Source organism: Spodoptera frugiperda, chromosome 9 (genome assembly GCF_023101765.2).
Source record: "Spodoptera frugiperda isolate SF20-4 chromosome 9, AGI-APGP_CSIRO_Sfru_2.0, whole genome shotgun sequence".
Taxonomy (NCBI): Eukaryota; Metazoa; Arthropoda; class Insecta; order Lepidoptera; family Noctuidae; genus Spodoptera; species Spodoptera frugiperda.
This window is the reverse complement of record NC_064220.1, coordinates 8,468,900-8,495,790: the sequence shown is the minus strand read 5'-3', so window position 1 is coordinate 8,495,790 and position 26,891 is coordinate 8,468,900. Positions and strand designations below refer to the sequence as shown.

Here is a 26,891-nt window from a genome sequence, read left to right as displayed (position 1 = left end):
TATTATGGAATACTTTCCTTTTGATACATTAAATAAATCTTTGTGGTCTCTAGTCGATTTCGAAGATGTTATAGGTATGAGTTTTGTTCGAGGTAAACTAAAGTAGGTAATACCTACTTGCTTATTTAGGTTAGTTTTAAAGTCTATCTGGTAGATATCAATCTAGAGACGTATATCAGGTATCATAAATGGGTCTTCTTCAATAAGTAGGTTAACAATATCATTACATTATTACAGTATTACAAAATTATAAGAATATTTTGGAACAGCTTCATGTGATGACTGAAAATAAACGGATACTCTCTTTTAAAAATTTGGTTTTCTATAAGTTCCGTAAGTTCTAAATAATAACTCAATGTTAATGCGCTTACTTACAATAATCATTGTAAAGAATTTAAACAAATCACCACAAAAGTTGGTATGATGTCATGACTACTACCATGTATGTATGTCTTTTTGTTTTATCATACTTTTTAATTGTTTTTCCTTCTATAACTTAAAACAGGCTTGTAGTATGTGTGCAATGTGTCATACAAAGTTTTGTCAAACATATGAATAATGTTCTTTTTTTACATTGAATTGCATTGATCGCTTTAAGTGACAAGATTGGGAATATGACGTCATTTTGATTTATGTAGGTACTTTATTTCAAACTGTTTTGCCTTTTGAATTAGTGGTGATAGTCACGAGTTCTAAGCAATAGGTTCTGGGTCGAAAGGCAGGAGTAGGAGTGGGGTTGTTTTTAGTCAGTTAGAATATGACACTACCTTTCGCCTCGCCCGAGGTGAGAAAAGACACCGCATGATGTTCCCTCCTTAAAAATATATGTAAATGTAATAGTTTATTCCTCTGATTTAGGTCGTGGACAGTAGGCCTTAGTTGTCGATTTTGGCTTAATTGGCTTACTTTCTTCCATCCTCTAGATGAGGCGAAAGACGTCTGCAGAAGTCTTCCATCATGATCGGTCCCTAGATTCATTCTTCTAGTAATACTCTGTCTATAACTCTTGATATTGTAGATGTTATCATCTAACCAATTTGCATAACTAACAATAGCTCGCTAAACATTTTTAAATACATATTTTACAAGAAATTTGACATCAATGCTTATTTACGACACATTAAATCAAAAGATTTAACAAACCATTTAAACATGAGCGCCATACTTCACCAATGAAGGAAATATATTATTAAATGAAATGCATAAATCATAACATACAAGTCACAAAGAATATTTATGTTCCAACGTATCAAAGTACGTGTTTATGAAATATTTCACAGTATTCCAGCGTGGGATATTAGCAGTAGGTTACAGTATTTTATATTTTCTTTTTTTCTTTCCCATGTAAAAGGCATAACAGTCTCATAATACTAGTGCTAGTTTAAAATTCTTGTTCATCAAACTAACGCATAGTTCACGTCACGGAGTATGAAAGTATGGAGGGTGCACTAGGCTAGGATAAGTCAACTTTTTCGCTCAACGTTTGGTCTGGTTTGTGAAATTGCAATGTGATAGAAAATAAGATTGAGCTCTGGAAACCACTTATGCCTAATAGGGATGATGACGGGGTATGAAAATTAAAAATGTAATTAGTCCGTCAGTTAGGTAATGAAAAAATATTAGACACGTATTTTTTTATTTTGTCGTATATGATAACAATACTTAAATAAAATGAATCAAAGTTTAGGAGTGGGAGCTAACTACGTCACTATAGAGTATAAAACGTACTCTAAAGTGACGTCACGCGATATTTCAAATGGATATATCTTCGAAAGTATTTGTTTCCGTAAGAAAATAAAAAATACGTGTCTAATATTTTAAAATAATCTACAAGACGGACATTAAAATAAAAATTAGTCATCTACCCTATTCTTCAGACAAAAAGGAATGATTGAATAATCAATTTCACTTTGTCACTTTAGTCGAATATTTGTAGTTTTTCTATGGAAAAAGGTTTTGATTTCGTATCAAATTTTCAAGACCACAATCAAGACGATGTGTGGTTTGTTCTACCAAGATGACGTTTACCGTCGTTTTCTTTTTGTTACGAGTTAACTATCCATTTTCATCCTTCTCCGTGGTTCACACTGATGGCTCAAGGGTCACAATAGGCATTGTTTCCGAGCCCATTGTCTGAGCTTGTCACTTTCATTTGCTACCTTTTAGTTGAGCATGCTTGTAAAGCTCCAACTAATGGGAGAAATAATTGTAGCATTGTGTGGTCCTATCCTTCTATAGACCACACATGCTTCGTGGGTGTTAGGTAAATTATGATTCGGATTGTTTGTAAATCTGTGTCGAGATTTTATTGGGAATATATTTTAGATCTTGTTAGTTTGAGTGTGTATTAAGTGAATTAATTTTAATAGTGAGTTTTATGATGTTGATGTGTGAAGATGGCAATATGGGATAATTATTTTATTTGTTACACTATTACATGGGACTTATAACACAAGTGGTGAAAAGTGGGTGTACATTGTATAGCGGCATTACGTGTCGTAATGAGCACCTCTGCTTACCTCTTCGGGGATAAAATTCGTGACGTTGCGTTATTAGTTACACTTCCTACTTTTCTAATGGGTGTCGGTAAGAGTTGAAGACGGGATTACATCTTCAGTAGTGTTCTTTGATAAACCTGAAACCTTTTAAACTGCGATCTTCAACCCGCTTACCACACTTAAAGACTATGGCAAGTTCCTCTTTTAAAGAGGACTTTTATAATTCAGTGGACTCTCACGGGCTGTTGATATATTTTAAAGAGTGCTGTTCTATTAAAAAATGTGAGTATAATATAACAAGGGGCTAATAGTATACCATTTTTTTATGAAGGGGGAAAAATTATCCAACGATTTTTCCCGCCTTGGGTGAGGCAAGTGTCAGACTGTTATTGACTAAAAACCATCCCCGTTCCTACTGCTGCTTCGAGCCGAAGCCTCGTAAACCCGCTTGGTCATCCATAGCTCCGGATCAATAGTACTTATAAATGGAGAAATAAAATTGTGTGCGTGTGATTACATAAAACTACTGTCCCCAAAATGTCTGTCATTGTTTTACTGACACAGTTTATTACAGTAATTAGGTCATCGTATTAATGCGGTAAGCTTTGTCAATTTAATTAGTGCTGAGTACTCTATATATTTTACCTGCTACTTTCGCGCTGTTTCACCCGCTCTGCTCCTATTGATCGTAGCGTGTTATATGACCTTTCTCGATACATGGACTATCCAATACAAAAATAATTATTCAAATCGGTACAGTGATTCTGGAGATTAGCGCGTACAAACAAACAAGTTCTTCAGCTTTATGTATCAGTATAGATATAGATTGCAATTTCAAAATCACTACCGTTTTTTTAATTTATGGGAAACACACACTAGTTTCACATGTTGTGTATATTTTACCAGTGCTTGCAGGTATGACTAGATTTATATTCGATCGGAACAATCGATCATAAATGTTAATAAAGTATTGCTCATAATTAATTAATGCCTCATAATCATAAGAAACTGGTTGGCTGGCTCGTGATCACGTATTAAGTCACAATATTTTGTTTATTTAATATTTTCAATGCCAAACACCTGACGCCGACTCTCAATAAAAGGTTATTATTGCATACTATGATAGATTAATAAGTTTGACCTCTAACGCCTGGCATTATGTAATAACTCGTAATAGCATTCTAGTTGGATAGTTTTATGTTACTTGAATTACTGTATCGTGTTTAATAAATTTTATTTAGTATTTAAAATAAAATGTAATTCAGTTATTTTTGTAAGATGTAGATTTCTCATCATTATTTAAGTGAAAATAAATAAAATTTCTTTAAACCGAATTGTAACAAATATGGGCTTTTAGAAACTTTTTTATCGGAATATAAATGTCGAATACTCATAAAAATTAACATGATAAAATAATAAGTAACACGTTTCAAGTTCTCATGATATTTTAGAAATTTTCCTCAAATTCAATCACTTTTTTCATATGTGATGATAAAAAAATCTTCGTCAATCTTATGTCTCTCGCACATTGCCCAATTGCTGGCTATTATAGTCTAAATATGGCTCTGTGGCCAATTGCTAATTATACGGTCTAGATAACTAGCCAAAACCAAAGCAGGGACAAAAATTTAAAGTCAAATATGATTTGTTACACTATGATGTAATATGTATGTATAATCAACATGTAACAAATAGTAAATGAAAAAAGAAGTAAAGTATTTAAAAAGGACAGTTTTTGTATAATCAACATGTAAGAAATTGTAAAATGGATACAACTAAGTACATATTTAAAAATGTATTTTTTTTAATCATTCAAAATTTGACTCGTTTTACAGTCGAAAGACCAATCTGCAATACATTTCTTACTAAAAAGACACCGGTGTTAACTTTAAAGGTCTTTCTTATAAGGGAGTACTTACCGGGTCCTCTAAGCGTTTAACTATCGTCCGAAATCACCGGTTCGATGTAGGTTTTTGACTGAAGTTCAATAGAATTAATGTCAAAAATCCAAAATTATGAATTTCGGTCGTGAATAATCAAGCCTATCCATATACTTTAAATTGTTTAAAATGCATGATAATAAAATTATCAAAGCGTTGTGATAAATCAAAGCACGCATATTACTACAATAATGAGCTTAAAATCGTTTTCAAGCTAGCACTCAGAATAAATTGGCCTGAATTGTATGGTATGCGCATGCGCACCGTAGGTAAATATCATGTGTCTGGATTATTTTACACTGTTTCATTAGTGTATATACTATAGGTTTTGTTTTGAGTGTACTGAAATATTCTGTAAATAAATTTTAGTATGAATCTAGGACTTTCTTTTAAATGGACTAAAAAAATTAAGGCTAAGTATTGTTGCCTGACTTATAGTTGTTTTAAACAGTAGTTAGACAGAAATTTCCACTAAGACAAAACCTAAACAATTTGCAATTAATAATGCAAAATCAACCTTATCATTGAAATCGTAACATTTATATTCGCACAAGAAGCCTTTGTAATTATTCCAAGCCTTTACCAACAATATCTTTGAAGTTCTTGCCATTCGTAAATAAACAAAAAAGTCTATAATCTATATAAAAAGTGAAAACACGGCCGTTTGTCTATCGGTGCCAAGGCGGCTAGTTATCAAAACAACCGGTCTAACCAACAAGGCCAGTCAATTGATAGAACACGCTCTGCTTAAGAATTTATGGTATAAATTACCTTGTACGCAATATGGGTTGAACGTTCTTTAGAAGATGCAAGCTTGCGGACAGCATATCAAGATACCCTAAAATTTGTTAAAGGATTGTCTACTGTAATTAAAGAAACAATAAGGTTGAAAGTCTATTAAAGATTATGAAAATTGTTTTGGTAAGGTAAAAGGAAAAGCAATTTTAAGTGAAGCTTCAATACAGGGCGATGCGATTTAAAAACACAACAGCGCCATCTAGAATCATTAAAACGTACTTTATGTTTACTGCAATTTTTATATACTTTATATGATTGATCTGCAAGTTTTGTTGGGTCCATGTACCTACCTAAAATGTCCCAGAGGGAGTCATTGTAATGTTTTTGTGTTATATGAAAGTATGCAGTAAATACCTTTAGAATCATTGTCCCACATTTGATTTACTATAAACAATGACCAAGTACAGTGAAACCTTGTTAAGGGAGACATCAAGTTACTTGTATATTTGTATTACCTATAGAGGTATTCTAGTAATCTGGGTCTCAGATAACCAGGTATCAATAAATATTTGTTTCATTTACTGAGGATTCCATTAATAGAGGTTAATTCAGATAAAGAGGAGCAATTCTTAAATAAAACAATGTGTTCTGTGCATATTATAAATGAATAATTCTAGGAGGTTTCTCACTTATCCAGGTCCCACTTAACGAAGTTACACAGTACAATAAATCAGCTTTTATTTTCTTAACAACAATTAAAATACGTATAACAAGTTTTATTCCTACATCAACTGATGTAAAGTACGCAAGCACTTTGTCCATTGACAGGTTACTATCAATACATTACAAATAACTAGTTCCCCTTAACCCGAGCACAATAAAGTAGATAAGTGTCCACATACATACAAACAGACGTAGGAACATGCGCTCTTCGGTCGCATAAATCTTAAAGTTGTGGGTCATAAGGAAATATATGCAATTTGTAACGAATTGGGTTCTTTGTATTTGAATTTTGTAATTAGTCGAAATATATCGCTCACATAGTAATATATTTGCACATCTGCAAAAAAATGTGAAATTGATTTTATGTGGTTTACGTGTTTAAAGGTGCATATTATTCTATTTATTTCCATATTCATCGAGAGAGGCCGTAAGTGTCATTATACCATTATTGTAGTTTCCCCCCTAACGCACGTAAAACAACGGTTCACTGATCAGTAAACTAAAACCTAAACAAGTCAGGTAAACTATGAAAACCTTAAATGTGTCAATATATTACTAGGTGTGCGATATTTTGATCATTTTGTAATTGGTTAATGTATTTTTTTGTTAACATAATACAGGACTAGTTACCGTGGTTACAATTGGAATTTGGAAATGTTGTGTTTTATAGTGGATAGGAAATGGAAATAGAACAACTCGTAATGTGTGTAAAAAACTGATGATAAAACCCACTGTCATAATGACTCACGTTTATTTAAATATATCTATATCTCTAAACATGTATCAAGAAAGATTGAACGCACAATCTTAATCTTATCATACACTATTACAGAATCAAAACAACAAAATCACTATCACTATCAGAAAATATGTCTAAAAATCTTCTTTTCTTTGTTCCCAGGCCTCTTCAAAGGCTCAACAACCACGCTAGACGGGATCGGTCTGCGGCCGATGCCAGCGGAGCGACCGAAAACGTTGAGAAAACTAAAGTCAGTTTACGATGCGTCCCCGACTGATGCACCGCCGGCTCCACCCTCTATCCTAAGCAGCAATGGACAGGCAACTGATAGAAACATCAATGGAGTCGAGGATGAAGTCAGGAGACGTAGTAACACTACCAGCTCGACGCAAAGCGGAGACAAGTCGCTGTCTATTCTTAGCCCGTTTGATGAGCAGGTAAGACTATCATTCACTATAGTTTTTTATGGTATAAGCCGGTAAACGTGCAGACGGATCACTTGATGGTAAGCAAGTGATTGGGTAACCTCAATCACATAACAAAACACATCGGTTTTCTGTGAGGTCGGTTCACTCCGGTCGAGCTGTTCCATTTGTGCCGAAGCATGACTCTCCCACACTTCAATTTAAGGTAAAGTTACTGGTGAGAAAATGTCTCTAGATTATTATTGACTGGTGTTTTGAAGTTGCTATGAAGATATTTTTTTATTTATTGGTGTTATAATATGCTCAATACTATGTAAAAGGGTACGAGAAACTGTATTACTTCTTTTGAACATTACGGCAACCACTAAGACAACATGTCCAAACAGAAACTTTTAAAACCTTTGAATAATATTAACACTTATTTCGACTTCGACTCAAACACCTGACCAGCAAGCAATAATTTACCTTATACAGTCTGTTTATAAGCATTGGAAACGTTATACCGTTACCACGACAAGGAAAATCCTATGACCGAAGAATTTCCATCAAGATGATGTGATTTTAACGTCATACAAAGTATAAAATTAACATAAAACTAAGCTACACTCGTACAAAAGTCTTTTATGTAGGTACATCTAGGAAACATTCCAATAAACGCATGAATAGATTTGTATGTAAAATAAATCTAAAAACGGTATTCTTAAAGCTCATTTTTAATTGAAATATCGATTTATATTCATTACATACATAATCTCAATTTACGGTATTAAAAAGAAGATGATTTTCGCTGCTTATGGTATGTTGTTATGGCTAATACATGTAAAAACTATTATCGTTTAATGATCGTTAAGCTAAAATAGTATTAATTAACTTAAGAGCTTGAGGTCAGTTTGGCGTGGGGTCAAATTGATTTGCTTGCGTCATTTCTAAATCACGACCTGCGGCGTGTTTGTAAAAGATATTATAGATGCAATTAAGTGAATATGCTTTTGATTCGAAGTGTAAATATGTATATATGTAGAAATTTTGTTTATATGTACATAGGTAGTGCAGCCATTCTTCTCTTTAGCAGTGGTAATCAGTGTAGCCAACCCCCCAGTATTCACTGTAAATCAATTGTTTTTTGGATACTCTCTCAGTCTTTGGCCTCGAAATCTACAGTTTTTTATAAGATGCATCATCATTTAAATAATTTTCTTGAATAATAATATATATAATTCTAAGAAAAAACATTAGCTCTACGCTGTGGATGGTGATACACAGGTGATAATAAACATTTTGTGTCTGATATCATTAAGTAATTGACGGAATGTATGTTTTGCCCTATGTAAAACATTATACTTCTATTTTGGTCGAATGGTCACAAACACTAATGTGGTTCCAAAAAATTTTTCTTTACGAAGAAATTTTCAATAAATGAAGAATTCAATAACATAGTAATATTTGGTGAAAAGTGAGTGTAACCTCTATCGTATTAGCTTTCGTTCCCCTCAATTGTAACGTTATACATTTTATTGTAAAAAATATATTTATTTTTATTTAGTACTTATTTTTTTTACATAAATATATATTTTTGTAAAAAAAATAAGTACTACATAATATAATGGGGGTACCACAGGTGTTGGACGTTAAAAGATAATTCCCATACTTCCTGCCTTTGTTAGTCATCGTCATGTTTTACAAAACCTATTGTTATGCGAAATTGTACGTCTGTCTGTCACGGTTCAGGGGTTTAGACGGTTAGACAGTGAATGCAATGGAGTGGGGTTTGGGTTGGGTGAAGCGGGAACTGCGAATGGTGGGGAGTATACCTACATGATGTTACGTGTATAGCTTTTTTTTTTGAGGGGTAAAATCATCCAATGACTCCTCCCGCCTTGGGCGAGGCAGGAGGGAGTGTCAGACTCTTACTGACTAAAAACCACCCCGTTCCTACTTTTGTTTTTCGGTACTAAATGTGCTTTTTCCCAAAGATCAACCATTCGAGCTGAGATTTAAAACACTCACTTTTCACTACTTCTATAGGAATCTTTAAATTAAAAAACTACATAATGTCGTATCTACCCTTAAATTCTCAAAGAGTCGAGACGCACACTTAACACCCGCTTTTCACAAGTTATGTTATGAGTTCCATGTCATGTCGTGGGATTGAGTCTCTTATCATAGGCTACTGGTAAGTACATACGACACAATTCTAGTTTCTATGAGCTGTGGACTACCTAGCGGGTTTACCGGGGCTCCGGCTTGAAAAGCAGGAGTAGGAACGGGGTGGTTTTTAGTCAGTAAGAGTCTGATACTCTCGCCTCGCCTAAGTGAGAGAAGTCATAGGATAATTTTTCCCCCATAAAAAAAGTTTCCATGCTATTACTCAGTTTTGCAAAATCCCTACCGAATCATATAGTAGACAGTCCCGTTTACGACCAAAGACTAGGTACTCATAATCTACTAAAGTTCTTAAAGAAAACCGTTTCCAAGCCTCAACAGTTTTTAACTTTTGACCTCTCGACTCGTCTCTAAGACCATAGAGCTAAAGAGGATTATAAAAATGATTGCATCATCGACATTTTGCCTCTAAATCATTGAAATGACTCTTAAGATGTATAAAGTGTTATTGCACGTCATCTTATTTTAAATTGATATGCATAAATGTTTTTCAATGCGTCGGATGAGAGTCTGTGAAGTGCAGACCAAGGTTTGGTTTTTGTTTTTTTTTTTTTTTTGTAAAAGTGTTTTTGTTGCACTTACCACGTGGCACGTGTAATCAGGGAAATACATACATTAATGCCGTAGAGGTCAATGATAAAACCTAAATGATAAATAATATTTATTTTGCAAATAGGTTACAATGTAACTCTTTTACACGTCAATCTCTTAAATAACTAGATGAGGCCGGCCTAACTTTTTAAACTACAATATCCAAATTCAGTACCTATAGGTTCGGTTGTACAAGGTGGACTTTTTTTAAACTTTGCCCCACTCTGGCATTTCCTCCTCTGTCCTGGATGCGTTTATAAACATACAAGTTCACAAAGGATTGAATGAACAATATATAAAAGAATGTATTGTATAACATGCATCTATGTTGGAAATTTTGTGGTATATTATGTTATAAATACGGAAAAACAAGGTGCGGAACTAGTTCCACATTTTATATACTTATATAATATAAGATGTTTGATTGTCTTATCCCACGTTTAGCAAAAACTCAACAATTTTGAAAATTGTAGGTTAAAAAACACGTTTTCCTGACATTGCAAGGTCAAGCAGATAGACACATAATTTTATGTTTTTACTAACTAAATGGCATGATAACGCGACCCTGACATACTTGTAAAAAACGGTTATTTGAAATGCTAATACTGATGATAACGTTTTGTTTCATAAATTAAGTGCCACTTAATTTTATATGAGTGTTGCATTTTAAGCATAATTATTATGTATCTTGTGAAGATACTGCTTTTAAAAGTATTATACAATACTTTTAACAACATGTGAGAAGTAAATGATAGTGGACTGATTGCAATATATTTTAAAGTCTATTTTTTACTTATTTTTAATGCATTGTTAAATTAAAATCTCGTAGGTCTGATACTATCTATTATTGTCAGTCTTAGTTTCAGAATCTGTAAACCTATAGGCACTATGCATTCTAGTCTGTCTGCAATTAATAAAACAATTGCACCACATTTAATTTATTGACTGCACGTTTGACGCAGTGGCCGGGCAACTGACTGCCGTGCAACGTGTAGCGGGTTCGATTCCCGCTCGATTCGATTTTGTGTGAACCACAAATCGTTGTTTCGGGTCTAGGTGATTTGTGCATGTGAACTTGTATGTTTGTAAACGCACCCATGACACAAGAGAAAATCCTAGTAAGTATGGGGCACGTTTTTTTTTTAAATCAATTATTGTTCAAAACAAGACCACTAACTGACTTTTAACCCGGCGTCATGGGGGTTGGGTCTGTGCGACCCACCACATTTTATTTCGCTTGTAGTTCGGTTACTATGCGTGCGACGTTGCTGCTCTTCTCAATAGCTGGAGCTGTTGAGTTTTACTACGCGTCGCAATCGAGGACGTTAATCGTGCCACGGCCGCATTGGGAGATACAGGTGCACAAAGTTAAAAAAGGTACGTGAGACCCATCCCCGCAGTCGGTGTAACAATTTCGCGCCATTTTGTATACATATTGTTTAACTTATTATCTGTGTTTTTATCATTTTTATCTTTGATTTTTTATTGTTATTTACAATTGTAGCTAGTTATATATAGTTCAATGTATTTTATTTGTATTTTTTTGTAGATACTTAGTAAAAAATGGACCGTGAAGAGGCTGAACGACAGCGTATTCTGGCAATTTTACAAGAGCCTGACTCTGATACTGAGTTGTCAGACCAGGATTTGTGTGACGAAGAAGATTACTTGAGTGAGCGTAGTATTTCAATTGACACAGAACAGGATATCTCGGAGTCTGATAATGATGATATTCCAACAAATATATCTGCGTAAAACATACAGTACCTTTCTGTGCCGACTGTACCAAAGATAATGATTCCAAATGATTAATTGTTTATTTTTTAAATTTATTTATTTACCTACAAAAAACTGCCATTAAATGTTAGAAGACTGATTGTTAATTAATAATAATATAATTACATTTAAGTAGAAGAGAAAATGTTTGTTGAGAATTTTAGTTCTTTTTTTTAAATTTTATTATATATAATTAAAACATAATATAACATAATATTTGTGTTTTATTTAATCACCAAAATACCCAAAAATATAAACACGCATAAAAATAGTCTTTGTTATTTATAAATTTATTGAAATAATCTCGACATTATGAACGGGTCGGTGAGACCCACCCCAACGTCCGTGTATCACTTTTCCACCCCCATGACGCCGGGTTAAACGTCAGCCAGGTAATTAAGAATCAAACAATACCGCATCACCTGCTTATTGATCAGTTACTCGTATAAGTGTCAATCGAGGACAATACACCATTGCATTGCAGTTCATAGGCCAGGTGGTGGCAACAGGTGATCGCGTCTTTGAATATGATGCCTTATTGCAATGATGTGCAGCTGTTTCGCGAAGTGCAGTAGGCATGATGCGATTAAATGCAAATTGAGGATTAAGTGGTAATGGAGTGCACAGGTGTTTTAAGGTTTTATTTTATTTGCTGTTGGTTGAGTGGCGGTTGTGCAAGGGATTTTGTATTTGATGATAGGATTAGTTATGATATGATCTTTTAGTTTTTTTTTGTTTTTGAAGTGGTTGTTGCTTGTCGTACCTGCCCAATCTGAAAATCAATTCGGGCATACTACATGCATATATCTATTAGTTAGCTATTTAGTGAGAGTAAGAGAATCCAAAACAATTTCATGTACTTAGGACTCTACTTAAGATTTTTTTGAAGTAGTACGTTAGAGGTTGAACAGTAAAAAAACTGGGTATAATAATGAGTAGATACGTCATAAAAAATCATTTTAATAAAGCCGTTGACATTTTAAACTGATATGAATACACCAACCTTCATTTATACCTACTTTGAAACACAGCTTGCCATCACAAAAAAATGAAGTAACAAAAAAAAATGTGAACAAAAAATTGTCACATTGATGCGGGTGGGGCCCACATCGAGTCGAGATACGACACAACTTGCGATCCTGATAACATCGTGTCATCAGAGGAAATATCTAATGGAAAACAACGTCAAAATAAAAACGTCAACTTTCCCACCAATAGGTCTAAGGTAGGCGTGCTCCATCATCGGCCACATCATCGCTTACCACCAGGCGAGATGGTGGCCAAACGCCATCCTATTAAGGACAAAAATTTTTTTTTTTTTTATAAAACATTGCTCTACACTATTATTTTCTCCTGTGTCGTTGGTGCGTTTACAAATATAAAATTTCACATATATAATGGTATCCAGACTCGATACATTTTGTGGATCACATAAAGAGTTGCTCCATGTGGGAATCGAACCTGCTACCCGTTGCACAGCAGCCGGTTGCCTAGCTATCGCAGCATTTTTACCTATATTTTTGATATTTCACTGACGTGTTAAGATTTACTTGTTTTCAGTTTTGCGAAATTTTCTGAAAAGTGGATATGTCAAATTTCTCAATAGTCACAATATCTTTTCGATTTAGAATCGTTAGTTGGAAATAGCGATGAGAAGGTCACTAATAACTTAAATAATTAAAACAAGGGGAGTATACATGGTATACAAAGGGACTTTTCATCATGAGCAGCTTACGCAGACGCTGTGACTCCAAACTAATAAAGCTTTTGCTCCATTAATTTACGTGAGAAATCCGTATTTTTTTGTTAATTTCGTATATCTCGTGATAGTTATTATAAAATAATAGGCACTCATCAGTATTGAGTTAACTCTCTGTTACACATTATACTCTGTGGCAGGCAGGCAGGTGTTACACACAGCAGATGTTTAGATGTCGCGTGAAAGCGATACGATGCCGCATGTGAACTGTTTGTCCATCAAATCGATGTGTTATTTCAGTGTCATGTGGTTGTGCGGTCCTGGTAGGTTGTAAAGGGCAGTCATATTATATTTGCTGATGGAAAGATGAAAATATGGTTCTAAGTGAGTGTATCGAACATGTGAATTGAAGTGTAATTAGCATTCACTTGTTTACCTGTTAGTATTTCAATCGTAACTAAGATCACATAATACTCTGTAGAAGTTAAGTTTCAAGTTATACTGATCTTCGTCTTAGCACTATATACTAATCTTCTCAAACCCCGATTTCTTAACAACCCTTAAATTCCTAAACTCCAAAAGGCCGGCAACGCACTTGTAGCACCTCTGGTGTTTCAAGTGTCTATGGGTGGCGGTGATTACTTACCATCAGGTGATCTGTCTGCTTGTTTATCGGCTTATTCTATAAAAAACTAAGATTTAATAGAAAGAAACAAAACCTCAATTAATTTCTTGCAAGTATTTAACTAATATAATAATTTTTGCGTTTTTGTCAACAGGAGGAATGGGCGAAGATTTCCGAAATCATGGCGTCGTTTGGTAGCAAGCTCGTCCGGGAGTCAGTTTTCGTATCAGAATTGGAGCAGGAGTTCACTTCCAGACTCGGCCTGAGCTGTTCCGAATCCAGCCTGAGCCCATCCGTGGCATCGAACCTTGGACTGTGGCTCTCTGGCATGGGACTTCATGACTATGAGAGTTTGTTCCTAGAAAGTGGCTTTGATGATATTGATTTTGTTGTAAGTATTATATTTTTATTGAAATTGTGATATATTAATTTCATTTTGAGCCTTCAGTGGATGTCATTAAAGTTGAATATTAAATAATAGCGTACAACGCTATAATCATCAGTACATGAACGAAGTATACCACAAAGAAAACTAACAATGAGCATTTGTTTCAGAACGGTATCCTAGACGAAAACGATCTCCGAGAAATGGGCATAGAAGAGAATGATAGACAAAAAATACTAGAATCAGCTAAACAATTACCTCTTAAAATAACTGAAATAAGCAATAATCATAACAATAACAATATAAGTAAGAACCAAAATGAATCTGTAGAGGAATGGCTGAGAAATATTAACTTAGAACAATACAGTGATACTTTTAGAAAACATTTGTATGTAGATATGGATAGAGTGAGGAGAATCTGGGAAGTAGAATTGACGGCTGTGCTGGAAATCCAGAAGGCTGGACATAGGAAACGGATTCTGGCTTCAGTGTCTGGACAGCATAATGGACCTGCTAATCATATGGAGGATATTAGTGCTGATCTCAATACTTTGGTAAGTGAATCCTTTATAAATGACTAGCTACTTCCGCGCGGTTTCATCCGCACTGCTCGGCTCCTATTAGTCATAGCGTGATGTTTTATAGCCTTTCTCGATAAATGCATTATCCAACACAAAAATAATTATTCAAATCGGACCAGTAGATTAGCGCGTTCAAACAAACAAACTCTTCAGCTTTATAATATTAGTATAGATTAGTATAGATATAGATTTAGAAAATTCTTTATCCAATGCCTAATTTGATACACATGATACTATCGAAGTTAAAAATACTATAGAAGTCCTTGGTGAGGTCAATGACTTTAAGCATGATTTCTTTAATATTATAGTGATTGATTTATCCAATCAAACTGGTACTTATATTCAATGCACAATAAGATGACATTACCATAATCACTACGTCGCTGATCATCTTTAATGCCATGCTAATAATGCAATTATTTCTTGATTTCCAAGAATTTATATTGAGGTTCAGCTTTTGTTTTAAATTATGGTCAATGTTTTTTATTATTCATTTTTGTTACCATCAACCTATCCCAGTTTCTCATAGAATGAGTTTGTGAATTAGAATAACTATTGTACTATTAACAACAGGAACAGTTCTTATATCTCAAATCGTGCCCTTTTAGCTATTATTTCACAGATACCACATGTTTATCGTTTATTCTAAAAGTATTTCTGCATTACGAACCTCATAAAACAATAGTCCCTACATCAAAATGTTAATTTTCCCCATCCGATTCCGATTTGGATTAGTAATATAAGCACGTCGTGACCACTGTCGATTACTTTACGGAAATCGGTCGTCGAGTCGATGGGTATCGACGCCTCGATAGCGAACGCCAAGTGCATACAGATTCATAACGATAACCGCACCAAAATCAAACTAATTAAAAACGTTTCAACAATAATTAGGGTCGCTGAATCCGGTCCAAAATTAATTTCTTGAATGTTATTGGAGTCAAAACTGCAGTAGTAACAGACATTAAAGAAAACTAAATATATGATAATGGATAGTTAATAAATGATCATGGGAATCACGAAGTTGGATGTCAACACCGTGCATACTAATGCATGGTTTCCCATAGATTGTTGATCGGACGCGAGAGAAAGCTATTACCACACTGATGTTGTAAAGTAGTGCTATAAATATTGTAAAAATATCACGTAATGGAATTTGGAGACGGGCCGTTGACGAATTTTAAGTGGATTGATTGATTGGCTTGGTAGACGAAATGAGGGCAACGTTTTTGGTGTAATTCGTTTTAAATCGTGTTGGATAAGCAGTCTTATAAAAGTACAAGATTGATGTAGATTTTTGATGGCTAGTTTTAAGGTTTCGTTTCAATAAGAGACATTACTTTTTTCTATTTAACTTCAACTAAACACCAACAGCATCATATTCCATAAATGTTCATCTCCATCATTTTACCAGGTTCTTTAAATTACACTTACAACTGTTCGCTAATAAAACCACACACTTTGGCTCCCTCACAACACACCAATTCATCCAGACATATCAAGCTCATCTCATTTCAATCTCAGTCTTTAAGAAACGGACACCAGATCATATCAATAAATCAAATACACGAGATACCCCAGGATGGTTCAATCTGGGCAATGAAGTGAACAATTCGTTCAATCAAAAAGCTTATAAAGAGGATATCCTCACAACGGAGCGGCAATTGTATGCGACAGGGTGTTGCTATGTTGTAGAATTCAATGAAACTGCTCATGCGATTCGTGATATGGAAAGGGTGATAGATGCTCATTGCTCAAATCGCTGGTGATTTGAATGTAATTGGACTTTTAGTTGCAGTCTTTTTTAAAAACTGAACTGGAAAGAATTGTCATGCCGACTTATTAAAGGATTCTAGAAATACGGTCATATTAAAATCTTATTGCTCGGCTTACCAGACAAATAAAAACGTAGGTGTAAAAAATACAATAGATGTTGTTCAAAATTTCTTTCTACGTTTATGTTATTCATATTTACATCTCACAAAATTTTAAGACGTCATATTATTAGCCTCAAAGCGAAAATAAAAAGCAAAATAAGTATCATATAATAACCCCATGCCTCCAAATTTAATCGCATCACAAAATTAATCAACATTTTTAGGGCCTAAAATTGACCACCGTATCACGATGCAGGTGCATACTTATGGCACGATGATTGCCAATTTATCGCAAGCACATCCTTTAGCCTTACTTGGCTTAATATTATTAATATAGGCCCCACCTGCTGTACCCCGCCTTATAGCTTTCATATCATGTGTTTTAGGCTTATTTGGATTTATATCGGAAGATTATATGGATTCTAAGTTGTTTTATTAGATTTTCGGGTTATCATTTTTGTGCATAATGTGATTTTAAAATGTTTTCTTACACTAATTCCTGATATAGTGAGTTTATAGTTAACTCGAGCGAGTTTCTCTCTGCTTCACCACTTAAAAAAAGGGCTAGAGGAAAATGATATTTGATTACCAATAAAAGTCCCTCTAAAAATGAAAAGTAAAGCTCTGTAATGAAATCTTTAAGCCCAGAAAATTATAAGGATATAGCCACTATGTTTATTTTCTACTTCTTATCTATTAACAATATCTATCCAAAAAGACCACTTAAGACATTTCAATTCCCATTTTTCGCCACCATTATCTGCCTCTCAATACAAAATCCATCTTGTACTTAAAGTGACTTCAATAAAATGCCAGACACATAGAGTGTGTGTTGATCTGTATTATCGTGACACCTGGGAGGGTGTTGCCTGGCTACCCCCCTGCCACACGTGCGTGATTATAATTAGCAGGCAGATGAGCAATTTAACCAGGATTAACTGGTTTAATCTCGTCACATGTAAGTAAGGTTTGATGAGGTGCTGAGATGAGTTTTAAATATATTCTCGATTTGTATGTAAAGGGATATACTTTTGGAGCAGTTAAGGTGTAATAAATTATACAATTATTAGCGTAAATTTTTTGGTAGATTTTATTTCATTAAGTTTTATGAATGGAGTTTTGGGGGATATCGATTAATTTTAGGGCCAGTTCAGTACCACCTAAGCTATTTACATAAGTATTTGGTACATAGGTACTGATTCGTGTAATATTATGCTAGTTGTCTCTTTTACAACTTGTATGCATTTTGCACGTAATTTGTGAATATGTGTTAGTATTCTCATTTTTATTACTTTACTAGCTGACCCGGCAAACTTTGTAGTGCCTCAAAGAGTTTTCTCACCTTTTAAACCTCCCTGGACTTCCACAAATAATTCAAAAACAAAATTTGCCAAATCAGTCCAGCCGTTCACGAGTTTTAGCGAGATTGACAAACAGCCATTTTAATATGCATTTATAGATTTACAAAAAATATAATTATACAATCATAATATCATATTTAAAAACATATCTTCATAAAAAAACATCATCGACACAAAACCATAAACAACATTCATACACAAGCCACGCTAATTCACTACGACCACGGATTCACGTATAGCTGCCATTTTTTTTTAATTTCACACGTCGCCAACCCTGTATAGGTAATTAGTGCTCAATTTCTCGACTATTCAGCTCGTATTCACTGGGAGTACCCCACTCTCACTCACGGAGGGCAACGAGCCCGAACCATGGTTTCGTTTAATATTTTAAAATATTTTTTTTTAATTTTGAACTATGACTAGTGAACAAGATGTTTTGATTTTGATTACGGCCACCGTAGGCCGCATCATCACTTACCATCAGGTGAGATAGCGGCTAAACGTCGACCCATTAAATGTAAAAAAAAACGGACCAAGGGGACTATTGGATTTGTTGATTTTCGAAATTTTCTTTAACGGTTTTTTTTTTTATAAATATTTGCCCCACACTAGGACATTATCCTGTGTCATGAGTGCGTTTACAAACATACAGGTTCATATATACGTAACACCCAGACCCGAAACAATAATTTGTGGATCATAGAAAGAGTTCTATATGGTAGCCGGCTGCCGCGCAAAATTAAGCCTTTAACTGCCATCAGAAAACTGTTAAAGGCAAATCCTCCCCTAACGTAGGTCACCGGTGACCTACGTGGCAGTTAACGTGCTAAGCAGTTTTCCAAAAACATGTTTGGAACTTAAAAGAAACTTAATATAATACAAAACACAGTAGATTGAAACTTTTATAAACATTGTCTCATTACAAGGTATTTATTGTCGACACCCAAATAACCTCCAGACTGTATTCACCCACTTATTTTCTTTCCGGCCAATTAACTAAAACCTTTTCAATGTCAACACAAAAACAGTAGCTCGATTGAACAACAATTCAGTATTTATCTCTATCTAATCTTGTTTTTATATCTATGGATAAATTTTGCTTGATACGATACGGTTGTAGGTAAAACTGAGTTTTTGAATGGAAAAATGTAAATACAATAATGTAGATAAACCATTTAAGTCACATCAACAGTCTAAAAGTAGATAGTAATTGCTGACCAAAAGCCTCTTCTCGTACGAAGAAGGTTTGAGCACCAATCACCACGCTTGCTCATCGGATTGACGATTTCAAACATATAATAAAAAATTTAAGCTTAGGTTTCCTCACGATGTTGTCGTTCACCGTTTATCAATGGTGTCTAAATAATCTTAGAAAGTACATGCATTACAAACAGGCATCATAAGCCTCCGGGCCACCATAAAATAGTATATTAATTTATGTATCAAAATATGCGAATTTAAAATAAAAATTGCAAGTAATCTCTGGATACTATAAGATTTTTTGGGCTTTAGACTAATTAAACAGTTAAGTTGTCGTACGAAGATTTCTTACAGAACATATTTTATACAAATATAGAATATTTTTCATATTGCTTCATATTTAAACAACGCAGAATAATACTACCCACACAAATTCTACAAAACAAGACCATTGGTGGTCCTCAACGCACTAATAAAGCAGTTACAATATTTTATCTTGTACCTAGAAACTACACAAATAATCTAGACCGAATATTAGCATAAACTTGTAATAAACGGAACCGGTTCACGATCGCAGTGAGTTCGTAAACAACTGGTAGGGATCTGCACCTCACTATTTCATTCTATTCGAGTTTATTCTGCCGGAACCTGGCCCTTTCATACAAATACTCGTTCGTAGTTTTTACCAATGACACCGTCAAATATGATGATTCAATTATTTACTTGTGAACCTTTCATTGCCTTAATTAAAATTTTACGCCCAATGGCAATGTTTTTAATTTACTCTCTCGTTTTGTTTTGCACCTCTGAAGTGTGAATCCCTGTATAAGTGTCACTTTACGTTTTGTTGCATATTGTTCTTTGTTGCCGTGTCTTTTTTATTTAATTAGAGTTATTGAGGGGTGTGTTCGTAGGCGTTGAGGGTGCCACTTTTTATTGACAGCTAGATGTCTAACTATTGTTTATGTTTGTGATTTGATGTATGAATTTTGTATTGGATGTATAACGCCTAATTGTAGGTTGTATGTAGATAACTTCCTTACGATGTACTGCGAATAAGAAGTTCTGAAGAATATGTCAAAGCCAGTAAATTAATTATAAACCCAAGGGATATTTATCAGCAACATTTTCTTTTCCCTTCTAGAAGAGCAACATTCAGCAGCTAAAAGAAGAAATCAAAGAGAAGTTACCACCTTCAGAAAATTTGAAACCGGTTCCCCCTCCCGTTGTTCCTACACTGGCGCCGCCTGGTGGTGAGACATTAAAACGCAGCAAAAAGAACAGGCCTGCTCCTCAGCCACCACGACCTTCGGATTTGGAGATCAGAGCACCATCAGAACTGCTGGTTGGAGTACCAGGGGCGCTGAAGACTCAGTGGAAACATCAGCCGTTTGTGCTGGTTACTGGGGCTGTGACTTACGTAGCTAATGTGAGTGTTTTGAAAAATAATGAAATACATCTCTATAAATTCCTAATGTTGCATTTAGAAAAATATTTTTCAATGTGAATAAACGTTTTTAATTAATTTTCTTTTACAACAGTACCTAGGATCAACGGTGGTGAAGGAGCTGAGAGGCACGGAGTCCACGAAGAAATCAATCCAAAAACTTAAGAAGTCTACCAAAGAACCGAGGGATTCTCCTGACATCATCCTCTCAATCAGCTATAGAGGTGTCAAGTTTCTCAACACTATCACCAGGGTGAGCCTATTTTATATAAATATAATTAGGGATACTATTCTATGAAAATAACCATAATACAAAAGGAAAAGTAACTCCTACAAAGACTTGACCTTTCCAAGAAATCCTACATTTTCTTTGAGATGAAAAACTTTAAAAGAATAACGATCTTGTATCTTTCCTTTCAACTACTCCAAAGTTTGTAGTTCCAATCCTTGGCGGCAAACTTTTTGAGACTGTTAAGGGTCTTTGAAGATCACTCGAGTGAAAGGCAGCAAACATCCCGGGGCTTGCAACAAAGGACCTCGAAGACCCTGACTCCTGCCTGATTTTTAATTACGGCTCATTCTTCACACTTGATCGGACCGATGACCAATCTCTTCTTTGTGTTTCTTAAAAAAAGGATTGTTTTTTCTCTCTTCCCCTTTTTGTACAATGAATTTTTATGTTAGAACTCTTCACGGTTAGTTAAGTGGGATAATTAGTGTTTTTTCAATGTTTATGCTTGCGAAGCACGACTCAAATTTAATTTGGACTGTTTTTTTTTTCGCGAAAAAAGAGTAAAATATTGTTCGGGACAGCGTTCGTTAAAAAAGTCCGGCCTTTTGAATTTCGACAGGTTGAAAGCGTTTTCGACTGGTAAACGATAGGTTCACTACTTTTTAAGGATCACAAGTTACAGTGTGTAAACGCTTTTAATTAGAGTTGCGAGGTAACAGGGTTTTTGGATTTTTGTGACAAGTTTCGTAGTTTCAAATAAAAAATGGCAGCTTAAAAATATTTTTGTTGTGATGTTTGTTTTTATCGAATGTTTTTTCTCCCGTCTCAGGAGTTGGTGTGTGAGCATGAGATCCGCAACATCCACTGCGCGTGTCAGGACGCTGATGACTTGACCCACTTTGCCTACATCACCAAGGATCACACCAGTCGGAGCCACTACTGCCACGTATTCAGAGTTGCAACTATGGTGAGTCTTTCTTTATACCTTGTTATACAGATACTTTTTTTTTTCTAGTGTAATACTATGACGAAGACAATATTATCAGCACTATTAATTGGTCTATCAAAGCCAAATGTATCATCAAATTCTCAAAAGGTTTCATGCAGGTTGTAAACGGAACGCTCCCATTCGCCAAAAACAGGTGATGGTAAAAAACGAATCTTATTATAAAAAAATGTTGTAATGTTGTAATCAACTGCTGCAACGACTGATTTTGCATGAAAAACGAAAACAAATGATATTATACAACTATAAAATTTTTATAGCGTTTTTCGGGAGCGTTCCGTTTACACCCTGTATAACTTGTCGTATATAACCGTGTACTCATGTTAAATCATTTCTATTCCAGGACCAAGCCACAGAAGTAATTCTAACACTAGGCGAGGCATTCGAAGTAGCTTACCAAATGGCACTAAGGGAGCAATCCAACAGGACCAGAGTGACCCAATCTCTAGCCAAGACTCCGACCCATGACCCAATGACCACAAGCAACAAGGAGAAACCTAACGTCAACCACGGGAGATCACATTCCATTACTGAGATCAAGTTGAATGGCCATCAGCTGAAAATTGCCCCACTACCAGCCTCCTTATCCAATGAGGACTTCCAAGCATCTTCTAGAAGCACCGATGGCTCTAAAAGCCCAAGAACTCCACTCCTCAAGGCGCCCATAGCATCTACTGAAGAATTGTGAAAGCAAAGGTAAAGTTAACTAAACAGCTTTAGGTCATCACTATCGACTTCCACAAGGATGATATTGATCTAGTAATAGTTTACATTATAGACATTTTTAATGTTGATTAATTTGGCTAAAATGTTCATGGAATTGTCTTCCCGGAAGATAAGCTTCCTAATGTAATGGAAAATTTAAATGTAAACGAAAATAATAATGATATAAATCTAAATGTCTCGCCTTTGAACGTTGTGGAAATTAAGACGGACATGTTGGATTTGTGTATAAACCAAAAAGTATTTGTAGGTGTCTGTTAATCTTTAGCAGGTTTTGTACTAACATTTTTTTTATGCAGTTGATGTGAAAGGAAGCTGGATTTATCTAGTTGGAAATGAAATTTTGCAATGTTTTATTGATATTACTCGAATTTTGAATCGATATTTTAAAATAGGTTCGGAGGTTAGTGTTACTTTGAGGTTGGCACACATTATTGTTAGATAAGAAATATTAAGGTACTAAGTAATTTTATTATGAACTAAATTATGGTTTAAATATTGTTGTGTTCATTTTATATTGATACAAGTGCGTTCGTTTATCAGTAAGGATAATGTTAACTGTTATGTTGTATTTTTATACATCACGAATAAAATTTTGCAATAATATCGGCTCAATCGTAATGTGTGACAACCTCGTTTGGACCAACTTGAAAATTAACAGAAATACGCAGTTGGTCTAAATAATATGTTAAAATATTTGTATATCAATTTCGACACTGCTTTTACGTACCGTAACCTTATATATATACGAACTTATTGTATAATTATAATAATAATTATTAATAGTTAAAATAATCAATTTTACTATTGAATAGTAAAATTCTAGGGGCTGTTATATTTATATATAGTAGGTTTTTATTGATTGTATATTTTTGTTTCGTAGTATTATGAGTATGTTATTTTAGTGCAGCTGTATAAATGTGTTCCAGCGATGCGTTGAATTATACATTATTTAGAAATTGATTTTCTTCTATAGCTTTATTGTATAAGTAGTCGGTTTTGATCTCATTGGCCTTTGCTTATTTTGTTTAATATCTACATATTATTATTTACCCTATTTAATACCTAGAGGGTAACCAGTGAGTTCAATGCTGACTATGGCTTGTATAATTTTACGCGTTTTGGAGAACATTTGGATATTTGGGTAGGCCTAACTATATAATCTCGTTTAGCATAGCGTTACGTTACCATTTTCGGTGTCGTATATATTTAAAAATGTAAATAGCTGTAATATTAAGGGATTCAATAATTATTATGAAAATGGGTTGTTGATATTAACACAATCTTATGACGAAAATAAAGCGAATACGCCTAAAATAACATATAGTACATAAAACATATCAAACTGATGTTACATGTTATTTAAAAGCCAATTTAGCTAGATCTCTACTATATATGATTTACGAAGCAAAGTTTTGTGATTCGCTTGCATGTAGAGGCCTATTTAAAGTGGTCGGCAGTTTGTAATTTTAAAATTGAGCTTCCGATGTTAATTTTGCGAGTAGTTTTATCGAGTTAAAAAGTACATACAATAAAATATGTGTCTCAAAATGACGAAAAAAAAAATGTTTTGAATTTGAAATTTTTCATGTTTTCTTCAATTTACGGCAACCGTTTTGCTCAAGCCAGTGGCGTTTTGCAATTGTTTTTTAAATAAATGTTCGCTAATTTTAATACATTTGGAAATTGTACTATTTTTTGTTCTCGTACGAAATTGTACATGTCGAAATTATGACGTCATAATGTACGTAACTTTGACGTTTAATTACATAATGACGTAACACGATTGTTATACAAAGTGACGTCATACTTTTGACACTTTTAAGTCTGATTATTGATTTGAGATTTGTGTATCTATGTGATAAAAAGTAAAAAAAATATACAAATTATTATTGTTTTTTTTTTCATTTATTACCTGCTGCTTCTTAATTATTATTTGTATGTATATGTGACACGGCTTTATAAATGTTATTAAAATTTAAAATTATATTGTCATATATCTAGATTTATCTATCGATGTTCGGTTTAATGATGTAGATTATATCAATATTTATATAATAATAATAATAGTTTATAACTATAATAATTATAGCTATATAAAATTGTGCCAAAACGCAATATTACAGGTAATAACGCCAATATACAAACCCCATATAAAATTTCCGTAAAAACGAAATTGCTCATTAGTAACACTAAAATGGTTTTATCACATTTTTCTTGTTTTTATAGATTTTTTATTACATTTATTATAGCATTACCGTCCTTTTTTATTATTGAGATAATTCAGCGTAAATAACAAATTCAAGTAGATTTTGTACAAGTTTTCAGTTGATTTATACAAGTTGACACGTTTTTTATGTAAATTTAAATATTTTTACATGTTGACGTGATGTTATTGAAATATGTCTGTTACATTTTTAAATGTAGAAACAATAATGGTGTGAATATTCGTTATGGGGACAAAATTAAATGAAAATAATTGACCTCAATAAAATGAACCCTGCAACAAATTAGCTAGAAATAGTATGACACTGGATGTATACCAAAGAGATATATAATATACTAGTAAATAGATTGCAACTCAATAATTATGATTACATTATATATTATAAGTACCTGTACCGTTAGTTATACAAACTGAGAATATATATTATATTAATAATCACTGCCGCAGAAATAAAAGATTTTCGTATAAATTAGAGCTTACATTTTTATAAATTTATATGTTCTTCGATTGTAAATACGAATTAATTTAACTACCTACCTACTTTCATTTAACTCAGCAAATCTTCATTTAATTTTTGTGTGCTTATTTAAATGAAATTGAATAAATGCTTCCTAAAAATACCTAATTATCTATGTACGGTAGAAAGTTATTGGTTGTGTATCGTTATTAATTTATTTAAATGTAGTCTTACAAAAAATATATTGTAGTTCAGAACATTTGAATATTATTGTAAATACCTATCTATCTATAATGACATTATATTCAAAATTCAATAAACAGTGAAATATATTTGGCTTATTATTTACATGCTTTATGCTTTTTAGTTTTTAGTTTTTGTTTTTGGTACCGAAACAACAAAATACCTCTATCAGTTTTATTTACAGCTTCAGCTGATTTTTATTAACTATCAACATCTCATTAAGTGTCGGTATATAAGACACAATAGAAAATACATTGTGTTTCCCGTGGATCTGCGTTCCGGAATACAACGGTTAAATTCAGGTTCCAGGTACTGCGCACCTATTTTTTTTCTGTCCAAATGATAAATACACAATAGAATCATTGCGCTCTCTCATGAAAGCAAGCAATACAGCAGTGTATACTATGAGGAGTTGAAGATTTTTTTTGGTAATTACCAATTACCTTCAGTACGTCGTCGGGTGAATATGTATAATTATAATATGGTTGATGAAATTGATTCTCGAGTTAAATTCTCGGTTTGAATTAATTACATTTAATAGAGTTATTTACTATTTAGTTATTGTGGTATTAAGTACCTATGGAGTCGTAGACACATTTGATGTCACCTTATCTATCTGCATCTACATAGGCCCGAAGTTAAGAATGCTTTTCCACCAGAGATGTGTGCTACGTTGCTGTGGATGCGTTTGGCTTCCACCAATCTTATTCATTGGTACACATAGCTTAGCACTGGTGGCAACGGACTCAGCTAAGCCATATTTTGATATGGAAAGATGCGTGCTATGGATAGCTACCCTACTACCTATAGCTAAGTATAGGTAGAAAGGGTAACATAGTTTCACAGCTTCAGCATCTATGGTGGAAAAACACCCTTATACTATGATAAAAAGAAGTTTTGATTTACCAAAAAAAGAAAAGAAGAAGCCTTTAAGGAGAGAAACCTCGTGCTAAGTATTATCTTATCAATTAAAAACTCGTCAGAATCTATCCATTTACCTAATTATCGTCTGTAAATATATTGAATTAAATAAATTGAGATAAACAATTCAGAATCCCTCTCATGAATCTCAATTACACTCTGCAACTGAACACCAAAAATAAATTCGAAACAAAACAAAAACCAATTAAAAAAAAAACAACGCAAAAATCATAACTCATTCGCACGGTACACGCGAAAAAAAAGAAACAAATCCAATAATAAATTTTCTCCGTTAGAAACGGCTATAAAAAACG

At 33.8% G+C, this 26,891-nt stretch overlaps 1 protein-coding gene across 7 annotated transcripts in view; it reads left to right on the top strand.

Moving 5' to 3' along the window:
* LOC118271185 (uncharacterized) overlaps positions 1–24,618 on the top strand; it is a 132,257-nt gene extending 107,639 nt beyond the window's left edge. For all 7 annotated transcript variants that reach the window (XM_050696050.1, XM_050696049.1, XM_050696047.1 and 4 more), the window contains 7 exons: positions 6,801–7,075; positions 14,072–14,308; positions 14,473–14,856; positions 20,466–20,750; positions 20,863–21,021; positions 21,830–21,967; positions 22,350–24,618. In XM_050696050.1, coding sequence (XP_050552007.1) covers positions 6,801–7,075; positions 14,072–14,308; positions 14,473–14,856; positions 20,466–20,750; positions 20,863–21,021; positions 21,830–21,967; positions 22,350–22,694 — 1,823 coding nt within the window. In that variant the 3' untranslated portion in view covers positions 22,695–24,618. The remainder of the gene's footprint in view (positions 1–6,800; positions 7,076–14,071; positions 14,309–14,472; positions 14,857–20,465; positions 20,751–20,862; positions 21,022–21,829; positions 21,968–22,349) is intronic.
* Positions 24,619–26,891: the final 2,273 nt, after the last annotated feature.